Source organism: Nansenia antarctica (assembly GCF_963989245.1).
Source record: "Nansenia antarctica genome assembly, chromosome: 5".
Lineage (NCBI taxonomy): Eukaryota > Metazoa > Chordata > Actinopteri > Argentiniformes > Microstomatidae > Nansenia > Nansenia antarctica.
The window spans coordinates 17,092,023-17,105,703 of NC_137690.1; the positions used below are offsets into that span (position 1 = coordinate 17,092,023).

At 45.2% G+C, this 13,681-nt stretch overlaps 2 protein-coding genes across 2 annotated transcripts; one reads left to right on the forward strand and one right to left on the reverse strand.

Annotated features, from left to right (window-relative positions):
- The first annotated feature begins 758 nt into the window (after positions 1–758).
- On the forward strand, positions 759–5,020 carry akr1a1a (aldo-keto reductase family 1, member A1a (aldehyde reductase)). Its single transcript, XM_080532030.1, has 9 exons — positions 759–809; positions 2,151–2,254; positions 2,346–2,465; positions 2,578–2,729; positions 2,878–3,073; positions 3,173–3,222; positions 3,491–3,640; positions 3,909–4,068; positions 4,741–5,020. Exons 2-9 carry the CDS (start codon positions 2,174–2,176, stop codon positions 4,804–4,806), a joined length of 975 nt encoding a protein of 324 aa, XP_080388156.1. The 5' UTR covers positions 759–809; positions 2,151–2,173; the 3' UTR covers positions 4,807–5,020.
- Positions 5,021–5,786: 766 nt separating this feature from the next.
- Positions 5,787–13,576, reverse strand: vcp (valosin containing protein). Its single transcript, XM_080532029.1, has 17 exons — positions 13,440–13,576; positions 12,149–12,260; positions 11,638–11,810; positions 11,277–11,419; positions 11,050–11,180; positions 10,701–10,832; positions 10,378–10,480; positions 9,851–9,984; positions 9,604–9,739; positions 8,561–8,673; positions 8,243–8,407; positions 7,996–8,118; positions 7,674–7,886; positions 6,838–7,146; positions 6,469–6,624; positions 6,187–6,341; positions 5,787–6,090 (listed from the first exon to the last, which is right to left on the reverse strand). The coding sequence occupies exons 1-17, from the start codon at positions 13,454–13,456 to the stop codon at positions 5,985–5,987; spliced, it is 2,421 nt and encodes an 806-aa protein (XP_080388155.1). The 5' UTR covers positions 13,457–13,576; the 3' UTR covers positions 5,787–5,984.
- Positions 13,577–13,681: the final 105 nt, after the last annotated feature.

Below are 13,681 nucleotides of genomic sequence, written 5' to 3' on the forward strand. Positions count from 1 at the left end.
CTGAACAAGACACCACAGGGTCTAAGAGGTTAAGGAGACACAGACATTGGCAGCAATCAGAGGGACTGGGTAGAAGGTATAATGACGTGATTGATGTAATGTCTCTCTGTCGGTGAGACCTGTCACTCTGACGCATTTGGGGTCGTATCATTGGATGACAGGTGGGCAGAGGTGTGGCTAAAGCAGGAAGTGAGCCTAGGCCAGGTGCTGTGTGAGAATGTGAGAAAGTGTGCACTGCTACTGATTGATGGTTCTCTGTTTCAATGCTTCTGTACTTTTGAAGTTTTGTCATTGAAACTATTTTACATTGACAATAATAAACAAAATATGTGAACTTTACGTGGTCCTGTGAGTGTTTGAGGGGTCGAGTGGAGGCAGAGGAAATCTCTGCATGACTAGGTTCTGTTCTGCAGATTCCTTCTCGCTTTGTCGTCGTCCCTCTCTCTCTCCACACACACACACACACACACACACACACACACACACACACACACACACATACACATACACACACTCTCTCTGATTTTACCATGACAATTAGCATTATATATACAGTAAATATAGTTAAGGGAGTTAATGCGATACATATGCTGTCCTGTGAGAGTGTAAGTGACTTATGTACATGTTATCTGCTCTGCCCTGTTGGCCCTCTGTAGATGAGTAGAGAGGGGGGTTTGAATGTTTGCCACCCGTTTGGGTTACAGATCAACAGATGAGACAAGACTTTGACCTCTGTCTGTTTAAATACTGTACAGTGTGAGTTCTGGGCCTCAGACACTCACTGACACACTCTTCAAGAGCTCGCCCAGGTAAGAACCTGTACTCCCCCCTTACTAAACCACACTCATCATACTCTGAAAAAGAAATTTGGACTGTACTCTATCTCTACCTTCGATGCATTGTCTTGTCTTCTCTCTAAACTTTGCAGACAGTTTGTTTTGAGTGCATGGTGGTTATCTAGTGGTAGAAACTCAGAGCAAATGTCAGTATGCAGATGATCTAGGTGATGTTATTCTCATTCAATCAGCATACTAGGACAGCCGTGCCTATTTCACCTACTATTAGAGCCGCCTTGGGGGTCTAACAGACCCCCTCTTTAGAATGGAAATCTGCTACTACACAAAGATCACTAGAGGGCACTTCTTGTAAATTAGCCTGCCTCCTACATAAAAAAGTGCAAAATAGCTTTACACTAGCTTAGCCTGTTGTGATTTTGAAAATGTAAGGATACTGGATGGTAGAACGCATATACTGTATGTAGTAAAGGTCATGAAAGGAGGGTCCTGAAATTAGTGCAAAGGTATTAAAAAAAATGTACTCACAGGGTGACCATGACCTGTTCTAGTGTTAAGTGAAATGAATGTCCTTGCAGCTACTCTGCTGTACACTTTCATATTATAGTGTGTCACATGATATGGTAGATAATTAGAACCGTGTGATGTTTTCCAGAGATGTGCTTTTATAGCCCCAGGCTGTGACTAATGTTATAAAGTTGGATCAGCTATTTAGAGATGGAAAGTTAAGTTCATATAGAGTTGATCTGTAATGAAAAAAACATTTGTTTAAAAAAAAAAGGAGAAGGAAAGGCAGCATCTTATATACTGTGTGAAGAACAGAATGAGAGAGTACCAACATACACACACACACACACACACACACACACACACACACACACACACACACACACACACACAGATGATGTGTGTGCCTCACTAAACTGGTGATATATTGTGTACAGCATGTGCTTAATGACTTCAATCTTACTGTCCTATTTAGCATCTTAGCTTGCGCTTAAGAAAAGTGTCTCATATTCAATCACTGAATGAATATATGAGGAATCATATACAGTATTTGTCCCCCTCCCTAAACCTTAAACACACACACACACACACACACACACACACACACACACAAACCAACAGCCCCACACTCATGTGAGACCACTCTCTCTCAGAGTTAATGATTTCAGACATGAGTGATAATCAGTAACGCAGAATTAGGAATCAGTCATAGCCAATGACGTGACTTTCATCTCACCAGGTCAACTGGTTCAACCCAGGGTCACATTCAACTTTGACTAACGGCTGAATGATGTGTTGCTGCCATTTCATTCATCCAATCATGATTAGTGTCTGTCTCTCTATGTGTAGGGTCTGAGCAGCTCAGCTGAAGCATGAGTTTGTACGTGACTCTCTCGTCAGGGCAGAAGATGCCCATGGTGGGGCTTGGCACTTGGAAGAGTGCCCCTGGACAGGTTAGAAAACTCACCTTTTACCCTCCAACCCAACCATGAATAATGAGAATGTTGGGTGGTGTTGACTCTGTGTGTGTGTGTCTCTCTGAAGGTGAAGCAGGCGGTGCTGGCTGCTCTGGACAGTGGATACCTACACATTGACTGTGCTGCTGCCTATAGCAACGAGCAGGAAGTGGGACAGGCTCTGGCTCTGAGGGTGGGTCCTGGGAAGGTGAGAACATCATGTGCTATGACTGACATGCACGCACGCACACACACACACGCACACACACACACACACACACACACACACCTCTTCTGCCCTGTTCTGTGTTGCCCCCTAGGCTCTGAGTCGTGAGGAGGTGTTTGTAACATCTAAGCTGTGGAACACGAAGCACCATCCTGAGGATGTAGAGGAGGCCTGCAGGAGCAGCCTGACTCACCTGGGGCTCACCTACCTGGACCTCTACCTCATGCACTGGCCCATGGCCTTCCAGTAAGCCTCACACACACACACACACACACACACACACACACACACACACACACACATGCACACACACACACACACACACACACACACACACACACATACACACACACTGCACAGCGCTTTGGGTTGCTTGTATGTGTGTATGTTTCAGGCGTGGGCCAGAGTTGATGCCACGGCGGCCAGATGGGAGTGTGTGTTATGCAGACACTCATTACCGGGACACCTGGGTTGCCATGGAGAGCCTTGTGGACAAAGGTTTGGTCAAGGCCATTGGACTGTCCAACTTCAACGCCCGACAGACCGATGATGTCATCAGCATTGCCAAACACAAACCTGTGGTCAACCAGGTGTGTGTGTGTGTGTGTGTGTGTGTGTGTGTGTGTGTGTGTGTGTGCCCATGTCTATCTCAATAAGTGTAACTGTGTATGTCTCTGTCTCTGCTGTAGGTGGAATGCCACCCTTATCTGTCCCAGGCAGGGCTGCTGTCTCACTCCCGGTCAGTGGTTGTGTATGACCCTGTGTCTGTGTCTGTGTGTGTGTGTGTGTGTGTGTATGTGTGTGTGTGTGTGTGTGTGTGTGTGTGTATGTGTGTGTGTGTGTGTGTGTGGGGGGGGGGGGGGGTAACAGTGTCTAATGGTCTGTGCCTCTCTGTCTCTCTGTCGCATGTGTATCCATGTCTCGGTGCTTGTCTCTCTGTTGTTATGCAGCATCTGTGTGTGTATGTGTGTGTATGACTATTTGAATGGTGTGTGTCTCTATTTCAGGTCAGTAGGTGTGTGTGTGACGGCCTACAGTCCTCTGGGCAGTGGGGATCGGCCCTGGGCGTCGCCTACAGAGCCCTGCCTGCTGGAGGACCCCCTACTGGGGACTATTGCCCAGCGACACCACAAGACCCCTGCCCAAGTCATACTCAGGTAACAGCAGGGGTCCCTCTGAGTGACTCATGGTCATATGTGGTCAGATATGTGTGTTTGTTTATATGTGTGTTTGTATGTGTGTTTGTTTAGTTATGGTCATTAGTCAAGTGTAGTCAAGTGTGTTTGTTCAGGTGTGGTCAGGAGAGGTCAGGTGTGGTCAGGTGAGGTCAGGTGAGGTCAGGTGTGGTCAGGCGAGGTCAGGTTTGGTCAGGTATGACCCTCCCTGAATGATCCTCTGTGTGTGTGTGTGTGTGTGTCCCTCCAGGTGGCAGGTCCAGAGAGGTGTGGTCTGCATCCCTAAGAGTGTCACTCCCTCCAGGATCCAACAGAACCTCCAGGTGTTTGACTTCTCGCTGTCCGTTGAGGACATGAAGCAGATTGACTCCATGAACCGCCCCGAGCGCTTCATCGTCCCAGCGGTGGAGGTGGGTTTAGATCACTCTATAATACAGTCTCGTTATATGGCCTCCTGTCTGCAGAGCAACTAAAGCCTGGCACACACATAAAGATAATCTGGCCGATTTTGGCCCGATTTCCCCCCTTCCGACCAATGACAGCAACCGCCTTATCGGATGGCTCTAAATATTATCCTACAAGATTATCCTGTGGTGTGAGGTGTGTTAAGAGTCAATTTCTTCTGACAATCTGCTCGGAAAATGGTCGGGGCCGACAATCATAAATATTGAAACTAACAACTCGCGAGTCCGATTGTGACGTGGAATGGAATGTAGCCAATCAAGAAGCGAGCTGACTGATGCATCTTCTTCTTTTCGTTCTTCAGAACTTTATTTGCCCTGTCGCACATGGCTGCCTCGTACAGGTCAGTCAGGGTACTACTACCCTGATCACGCGAGATTTCTGGCTTGGGGGACGACCCTCTAGACTGTCGTAGGAAAGATCTTTGTATGTGGTGTGCTTATTGGAAATATCGGAGCACACCTCACACTCAATACGATCAAAACTGTTAAAAATGTTTATCTTCATGTGTGGGGTCTGTCTCAGATAAAAAAGCTGTTAAGATTTAGAAAATCTTTATGTGTGTACCAGGCTTAACTCTCTCCACTGTTGTGTGATTATGTGTGTATCCTCTCTTTCAGAGGGATGGTCAAAAGGTGTGGAGAGATGGAGAACACCCTCATTTCCCCTTCCATGATCCCTACTGACCATGATCAACTTGTTTCATTTCTTCATTTTCCCAACTGACGTTAGACATGTTAGTCAAGATTTGAAGATTTAATTACGCAAGAATCATCTGTAAAGCTGTACATTCATTATACACTAAACATTTGTAACTTTATATGTTGCTATCTAATCTAAGATGGGTCAATAAATAAATGTCACAGAATGGACAAAATTCATGGTGTACAACGGATATTTATTTAAACACTCAACAACAGTATCATCTGTCAGTTCTGTTTTATTGGGTGAAAGGAATCCTCAATTAAGTTAAATGTATGTGACCAATAATATTTGCTATTGGTTTCTTCAATTACGAGAGTGACACTGTGTGGTCAAGGCAGGATGGCAGAGACCTGTTTTGATGCTCCAGAGGGAAATGAGTGCATCCGTCAGAGAAATACAGGTCCAGATTGTAGGATTGATCATGTTATGGTTCCTGAGATGTTGTAAGCCTACATCTACCCAGACATGGCAAGCATCTGGTTGTCTGTGTATGTTTGTCTACATGAGAAACCCCTCCTATGGTTCACTTTCAGATCCCATTTATGACAAAAACTGTCTCTCTGCTCCGCACAGAATTGTTCCCCACAACAGCCACAACATCTACAGCCCAGCTGTGCAAGAACCAATTGGAAGCTGGGTTAGTCACTAATGAGTTACCATCCCTACCGTAACACATCTGGATGAAGCAAAGGAAAAAGGAAGGAAATGCCAAAACAATTTCTTTTTGTGAGATTTATTTTCAACATTTTCAAACTTGTCATACATTATATGCTACTGTTCATAAAAAAAAATGAAGTCATTAGCAATTTATTTCTTTTTTTTGTCCTTTCATGTAGTCTAGCATAGAATCCCATCACTAAAGGTCATATAGAGTTATGATATATTCAGAACGAGGCCACTCAATTTCCCCCCCCCCCCCCACCCCATACCCATCAGCCAATCAATGACCTTCACCTTTAACCCTCTACTTTGCCCCCCCACCCCTCAAACCCATGTCCAAAGCCAGAGCAAACCAAGCAGCTACATGCTTTCTCCACCCAAGGGAAAATAATACAAAAAGAAACACATGAAAGAAGCACAGTCCTAAAAATGTGGAATTTGATGTGAGTGTTTGTACAAGTTGTGATCCCAGAATTGGCCACAGTGGGGCTCTGTGTGCCTAGCCGTACAGGTCGTCATCGTTGTCTTCGTTAAAGACTGGCCCGGTACCGGTGCCTCCGGAACCCGGGGTGGGTCCACTGCCCCCTGGAGTAGTGGAGGGAAACCTGCCAGAGAGGAAGACGGTAGCCATCAATTATTTTTGAAATATAATTTAGAAAGCTGAGACACACACACACACACACACACACACACACACACACCTGAAGCTGCCGAAACCACGGCTCTGCTGCAGTGTCTGGGCGAACATCTCGTATTTACGAATGTCGTTGTCACTGACGGAGCGACGGGCAAATCGCATGGCCTCCTCAAAGTGGTCCTTCCTGATCTCTGGCACAGGGTCCTCCTCCTCTACCTCCTGGAGAGAGGAGAGAGGGGGTTACTTGATTCAGAAGTGACAAGAGACCAGGGTGTGAACAGTCTGCTCTGTGGCAGACATGCAGGGAGTGAGATGGAAGAAAGGGATGGAGAGACTGAGTACTGACCATGGCGGAAGGGTTGGTCTGCCTCTCTCTCTCCCTCCGGATCTCATTCTCGATGCACTCCCGGATGGCCAGTTTACAAGCCCGCTGGCAGATCTCTGTAAGGTCAGCCCCCGAAAAGCCATTGGTCATCTTAGCCAGAAAGTCCAGGTCCACGTCCTATAGGAGTCAAGAACATGGTTTAACCAATCAGCTGTAGGATATGGGTTCCAGAGAAAGCTCACTCTCTCTGCTAGCATGTGGTGGTAGAGCAGGAATAGCATATACCGGTAACTCTCCCCAGGGGTTGGCCTTCAGTATATTGATCCTCCCGGTGAGGCAATGGTATAGTGGTGAGCTGTGTGTGTGTGTGTGTGTGTGTGTGTGTCTAACCTTGCTGATGGGACTCTTGCGGAGGTTGGCCTTGAGGATATTGATCCTGCTCTTCTCGTCAGGCAGGGGGATGTAGATGAGTTGGTCCAGACGACCAGGTCGGAGGATGGCCGGGTCGATGATGTCAGGTCTGTTGGTGGCTCCGATGATGAAGACGTTCTTCTTGCTGGACATGCCGTCCATCTCTGTCAGGATCTGGTTGATGACACGGTCAGCAGCTCCACCGCCGTCGCCGACGTTACCGCCACGAGCCTTCGCTATGGAGTCCAGCTCATCAAAGAACAACACGCACGGAGCTGCCTGGCGAGCCTGGAGACACACACAAGCAGGGGACCATACATCAGTAATAATACGCTTTATTTATACAACACCTTTCATACATAAGAACGAATCTCGGTGCTGTACAATACAGCGAAAAAGAACAGATTAAAAACAAAAACAGCTAAGACATCAGCAATACAAAGCAAAAGAAACAAAAAGGAACTGATTAAAAACAACAGTAAATGATTATGAGCATAGTAAAAACATACATTATCTGGTCAAGACTACCATCAGGTGGTCCACTACCGCCTTTAACAGTTGTTGGTATACAGTCAGATTCCTTACTACTAGCCATGTCATGCAGTTATAATTTAACATACACGCTTCTAAATATGTTCAAATATTCAGGATGATATCCTCATACGTAACTAAACTTCCCTTAATTAAAATATGACTAGCTTTGGTTTCAATGATGGATTGGAGCAGATATTGTTGACTCCTAAGTGTGCATCACGTAAGTGCGAAGCCTGAAATAGATCCATGTCACTGTGTCGTGTCAGTCGCATGTATCTCACCTTGTCGAAGATCTCCCTGACGTTGGCCTCAGACTCTCCGAACCACATGGTGAGCAGCTCTGGTCCCTTGATGGAGATGAAGTTGGCCTGGCACTCGTTGGCGATGGCCTTAGCCAGCAGAGTCTTACCACAGCCAGGCGGGCCGTAGAAGAGCACCCCCTTGGACGGGGTCATGCCAAACTTTAGGAACTTGTCTGGGTGCTCCACTGGGTACTGCAATGGAGGAGGTCAGAGGGTTAGGAAACTGACGTGGCCAATATACAGATGTCACCTAGCTAGTATTGTGTGTGTGTGTGTGTGTGTGTGTGTGTGTGTGTCATACCTGCACCAACTCCTGCAGCTCTCTCTTGACATCTTCCAGCCCTCCGATATCCTCCCAGTTGATGTTGGGCACCTCCACCACAGTCTCTCTCAGAGCAGATGGGTTACTCTGGCTCAGAGCCCACTGAAACACACACACACACAGATTGGTTACTTTTCTAGGATCTCTTTAGAATCACAAGGGGGCTTAACTTCCAGGAGTCTACAGGTAGTGTGATGTCATACACACTAGGTAGTGTTGTTCTTACCCTGAAGTCGTCCATGGTGACAGCCAGAGAGTTCATGACCTCTGCGTCGATGGTCTCATCCTCCAGATCAATCAGGTCCATCTTCTTACGGATGGCCTGGAGAGCTGCCTCAGAGCACAGAGCCGCCAGGTCAGCGCCAACATGCCCGTGGGTCTCATTGGCCACCTACAGAGAAGAGAGAGTTAAACACAGATCGTAGAGATGCTTTGGGGGGGCGATGACAGGATTCTTCTACGGTGCAATACGAGTCCTCTTCATAGAAACATTCTTCCAAAAGCAGTTCAAATAGACAGATATTAGGGACTGGACTGTGCATACCTGTTCCAGATCAACATCGTCAGCCAGTTTCATGTTCTTCGTGTGAATCTGCAGTATCTCCAGTCTGCCTGTAGCATCAGGGATCCCAATGTCCACCTCCCTGTCAAAACGCCCTGATAACACAAACACAGTGAATAAAAACGTTAGCAAGCGATACACAAACATAGCACAGACACATAATCAAGTACAATAAGCAGAGGACACTGTAACCCCTCCAGATCGGGGGAGCCATTCATAAAACTGTGTAAAATGGCTGCGTATGTACGAAAGCAAGAACGTTTACATACACAAATATTTACATTTATAAAATCACAATCAACTCTAAATTTTGCGTACGTGACAGAAAGGCTGAGGTATCGAAAACGGAATCAGTTCAAGTTTTTTTAAATATAATTTTTAAATAATTTGTAATTTGTCCTACTCTTTACCTTCTTATTTATGAGAATACATTTCATAACTTGTTTTGAAAAGTATTGTTTAATAATTACAGATCCAATTAAATATGATTCCTGATTAAACTGTACTACATATTTGAGGGGTTGTTTTGCAAAAACAGATCTCTATTTGTATTTATTATATATTTTCTTTAAAGATTAGATTAGATTCAACTTTGTCACAGAGTACAAGTACTAAGACAACGAAACACAGTTCGGCATCTAACTACACGGTATTACAGTGAGTATAAGTAAATGAATATAAATTCAGTATACGTGCAATGAATATGAATGTAAAAAGTCAATATATGTGCATGAATATCAATATGATATGTACTGTAAAGATATATGTACAGTGTGACATGTACAGGACGAGTGCAAAGATATGTACAGTTAAGACATGTGCAGTGTGCACATATATTTTTTGTGTGCACTTCAGGGAACTCCTCATATATAATACGTGAGGGGTAATATTTGGATTTATTTTACACAATGGTATCAATTTCAAAGCGTTTCTTGCATTTCATCCTTATGCCCTCTGAGTCACAGTTTATAAATGACCCCCTTGGAGTTTTGGACTACCGCTGTAAACGTGTGTGTGTGTCTTACCAAATCTCCTGAGAGCAGGGTCGATGCTGTTGGGTCTGTTGGTGGCAGCCATGACGATGACATGAGCCCTCTGTTTCAGCCCGTCCATCAGTGTCAGGAGCTGAGACACGATACGCCTCTCTACCTCGCCATGGGTCTATATACACACACACACACAGTTAACCTTACACTTAATACCTTGATTTAGCTGTGTTTACAACCCTGCCTGAAGCACTCCCTTTCCACACATCCCCTCTCTCTGCCTCACCTTCTCTCTCTTAGGAGCGATAGCATCCAGCTCATCTATGAAGATGATGGCAGGAGCATTCTTCTCTGCTTCCTCAAATGCCTTCCTCAAGTTACTCTCACTCTCCCCAGCCAGCTTACTCATGATCTCAGGACCTGGAACAGACATACAAACATTTCATTAAAAAAATAAAGAATTTGTAATGGCTACACTTTTGTAACACATCAGTGATGCTGTCACATTCTACTAGTTACATTGGGGGGGAACAGAGGTGACTTGAATAAATGTGACAGCAGCTAGTGAAAGGGGGAACAAGTCGGGAAACAATCCAAATGTTGAGACTTTTATTCTGAAAAATGTAAATAAATGTCAACGACACACTCGCTAGTCAAGCCAATATATTGCAATGCAATGGATTTGGTGAGTAATCCCCACAACTACCTAGTTAACTATAACACAACAACAAAAGTCTGAACATTTGGTTGGTTGGCGACTTGTTCCCCCTTTCACCAGCTGCCGTCACAAATGATAACTGGACTGGCTCTCACCATTAATGAGGAAGAAGAAAGCTCCCGTCTCATTGGCCACAGCTCGGGCAATCAGGGTCTTTCCTGTACCAGGGGGTCCGTACAGCAGAATACCACGAGGGGGCTGGAAAGGAGGAGAGATAATTGAACATCACTCTTATTTTAGTTTAGGATAGACAGCACAAGGACCTGGTCACAATAACTAGCAAAATATGCCACAAAATATGCTTTTCTGTTCAATAATGGATATTTAAGTTATTGGCTGTTCCCCAATGCCATACACACTGGAATGCATGTTGTTGTTTTTTTAAAATCGCAAATACTCAAGAGATTGTGTGTCTCACCTTGACTCCAATGGCCTTGAACAGAGCAGGGTGTCTCAGAGGCAACTCCACCATCTCCTTGATCTGAGCCAGCTGCTTCCTCACTCCTCCTATATCATCATAGCCCACCTCGTTCAAGGACTCCTCCTCATCCTACAAGCACAGATACAGAAACCTCATTCTCAAAAAAGAAATAAACCTGGAGGTTCATCCATGTGTACCCAATCCCAAATCAATGAAAAGGAAAAAGATAGCTATAAACAATATGCGGAATACTCTACTGAGGAAAAAGCAAGGTGGAGATATTACCTTGTTGCTTATACCCATCTTAACTTGATGGGTGTTTTAAGCAATTGGTTGCCTGACCCACCTCTCTCCTGATTGGCTCTCCCTCGCAGTGGATGACTGTATCTGGGGCAACGATGCAGTAGGGGTTGGGGTCCGTCTCCACCACCTTAAACTCCACAGCACGCATGCCCCCACGAACCAGGAAGATATCACCTACACAAAATACATTATGGTGTAAAACAGTCAAAAGCTGTCATGTAATCTCAATCAAGTTGTATATCACGTCTGTTGTGTGTGTACACTGCTCACCCTTGCGGATGGGCCGGTAGGCCTCTAGGAAGTACGGTTTGAGGTAGACCTCAAACAGGTTTCCAGTGATCCCCTCTACTGTGTCATCTATAGGGAGAACATGGATCCTCTTTCCATACTTCACATCAGGACACGGCTGGATACTGCAGGAGAGGGATGAGAAATCAGACACCTATTGCCATTTACCTTTATTTTACCAGGCAAGTTAATTGAACACAACGTGTTCCCATGGAATATCGGGGGGGAAAGGCGGAGAGTCAAATTAAATGATAAGATAAATGTAAACAGTACATGTGGCAAGAGTTGTAGTGTGTGTGTGTGTGTGTGTGTGTGTGTGTGTGTGTGTGTGTTTGATACCCACCTTATGACATCTCCCAGGCGGACCCTCAGGTTGTTGCGGACCACCCTGTTCATGCGGACCTTCTCATCAGAGCAGGTGTCATCTGAGAGCACAATGCACACAGTCTCTCTCCTCTTCTTACCCTTCATCAACACTGTGTCCCCACGGAACAGCTGCAGTTCATCCATCTTAGCCTACACACCACACACACACACCACACACACACACACACACACACACACACACACACACACACACACACACACACACACACACACACACAGGGGTGATCAGATAAATGGTTGGAGACACACGAATAAGCAAAAAAATAGAAAAGGTGCAAGTGCGGAGCACAAGCAAACATAGCTTGACCACATGGCAGCAGTATAGTACTGTGACACCTGATCATAATTGACACTAGATATATACAAGGAAATCGGATAATGTCAACACCAGTGGACTGTTGGTTTGCCAGTTACACTAAATGGATGTGGAGACAGAAAACCACACAACCAACACTACCATCAGTTACCTGAGAGAGCGAGACCACACTGTTGTCCTCATTGATGGACTCATCAACAATTAATCTGTTAGGTCTGGGCTTCTGCTTCAAAATCGCAGTGGAAAGATCCTCATTTTTTTGGCTGTGGAAAGAATGGAGACAAAAAAAGGTGAACTTAAGCTTGACCACCAGATTTCACTGTAACTTGCTCAACCAAAGGCAATATGATCCCTGTACAGTGATGTTCTGTGACTATGTATTGTATCGTTATTGCTATTGATTCCGCGATATCCTTAGCTAGGTAGAGCTAACAGTCCACTAGCTGCCTAGCGAATACGCTGAGCCAGGTCTTTATGGCATATTGTAACAGGCTAACTACATAACTCAATGGCAAGCTAGCTCAGTTTGGCAACTGGTTCGGAAAAGTCCAGCAAATCACTTGACGTGTGGCTAGATGTCATTATTCATTATTCACTGTTGGCTACTTTCAGTTTCGTGATGCGTGAGACTTGGCAGCTCTGGTGATGATCTTAGTCGCAACATTGGCTAGCTCGGCTAACGTAGCCAGATGACACAGCAAAAGCCTGAGGACAAACTACTTTACATTCCCGATTAATCGGCAGGCAAAGCTGGGGCCATGTCCATCATATTCGTTAACTTAAAGTGATATTCATAAATGTATAAACAGGTCATGACACTTCCGCGTAAGAATGTCAAAACAACATTTAAGTTGTATACACAATACATACAAGTTTAGCTAGCTAGCGTTTAGCCGGCGGACAGGCTAGCTAAGGCCACTGTTCTCCAGTCAGTTGACATCAGTTTTAATGACAAGTTGTTGACGTGATCTCCTCATTACTCTATCGTACTGTCGTAGAAATATTGACTCTCATAGAGACTGTCCTGACTCCTGTATTCACGCCAGGCATGCTGTCAGAAGCCAGGCCAGGGTAAGAGAGCTAACTCCACTGTGCCGGTAGGCCTTGATGACAAGCTAGCCCATCTAGCCTAGCTAGCTACGTGCGAAGCTAGCTGTCAATCACGCACGTTTTCCTGCCAAGTTCTTGACTTTGGGTTAATGTGGGTTTTTCAAACCGCGGCATCCTATTGACACGTGTACATTAAGCAAACGCATGCTTACATTGCTAGCTAGCTAGTCGGTAGTAGGGCACAACGTTTACAACCACAAAAACATATCTGTGTGCTAGCTAGTTAGCTTCCTGGCTAGCTCTTCTTTCATGACATCTCATCCATAAAGACAGTGGGATATTTCGCTTCTCGAGCTAATAGAGAACACGTGTCCAAACACATCTCCACTTACTCTGCCGCAGAGGCCATGGTTCTCCTCCTGAGATGTTGCGTATAAATAAAAAGTCGCTAGCTATGTGTGAAGCTTTGTTAGCCAAGTTCCTTCACAACGTTTCTGTACAGTTCTTCTCCTTTGACCAGACACACACGGACGCAGCTAGTTCACGCTCACATCAAAAGCTGGGAAGAAAAGAATACGCCTACTACGAATAAACACCCAATGGGATCATTGTTTTTTGACGTATTCTAGAATAT

Bases quoted from the DNA above. Each gene is read 5' to 3' on its own strand.
- vcp (XM_080532029.1), bottom strand. The intron at 11,811-12,148 runs GTAACTGATGGT...TGTGGTGTGTAG, and splicing joins GTGTGGTCTCGCTCTCTCAG to GCTAAGATGGATGAACTGCA. The intron at 8,408-8,560 runs GTATGCACAGTC...TCTTCTCTGTAG, and splicing joins ACGATGTTGATCTGGAACAG to GTGGCCAATGAGACCCACGG.
- akr1a1a (XM_080532030.1), top strand. From the start codon at position 2,174: ATGAGTTTGTACGTGACTCTCTCGTCAGGGCAGAAGATGCCCATGGTG. The intron at 2,730-2,877 runs GTAAGCCTCACA...TGTATGTTTCAG, and splicing joins CACTGGCCCATGGCCTTCCA to GCGTGGGCCAGAGTTGATGC. The intron at 3,641-3,908 runs GTAACAGCAGGG...GTGTCCCTCCAG, and splicing joins CCTGCCCAAGTCATACTCAG to GTGGCAGGTCCAGAGAGGTG.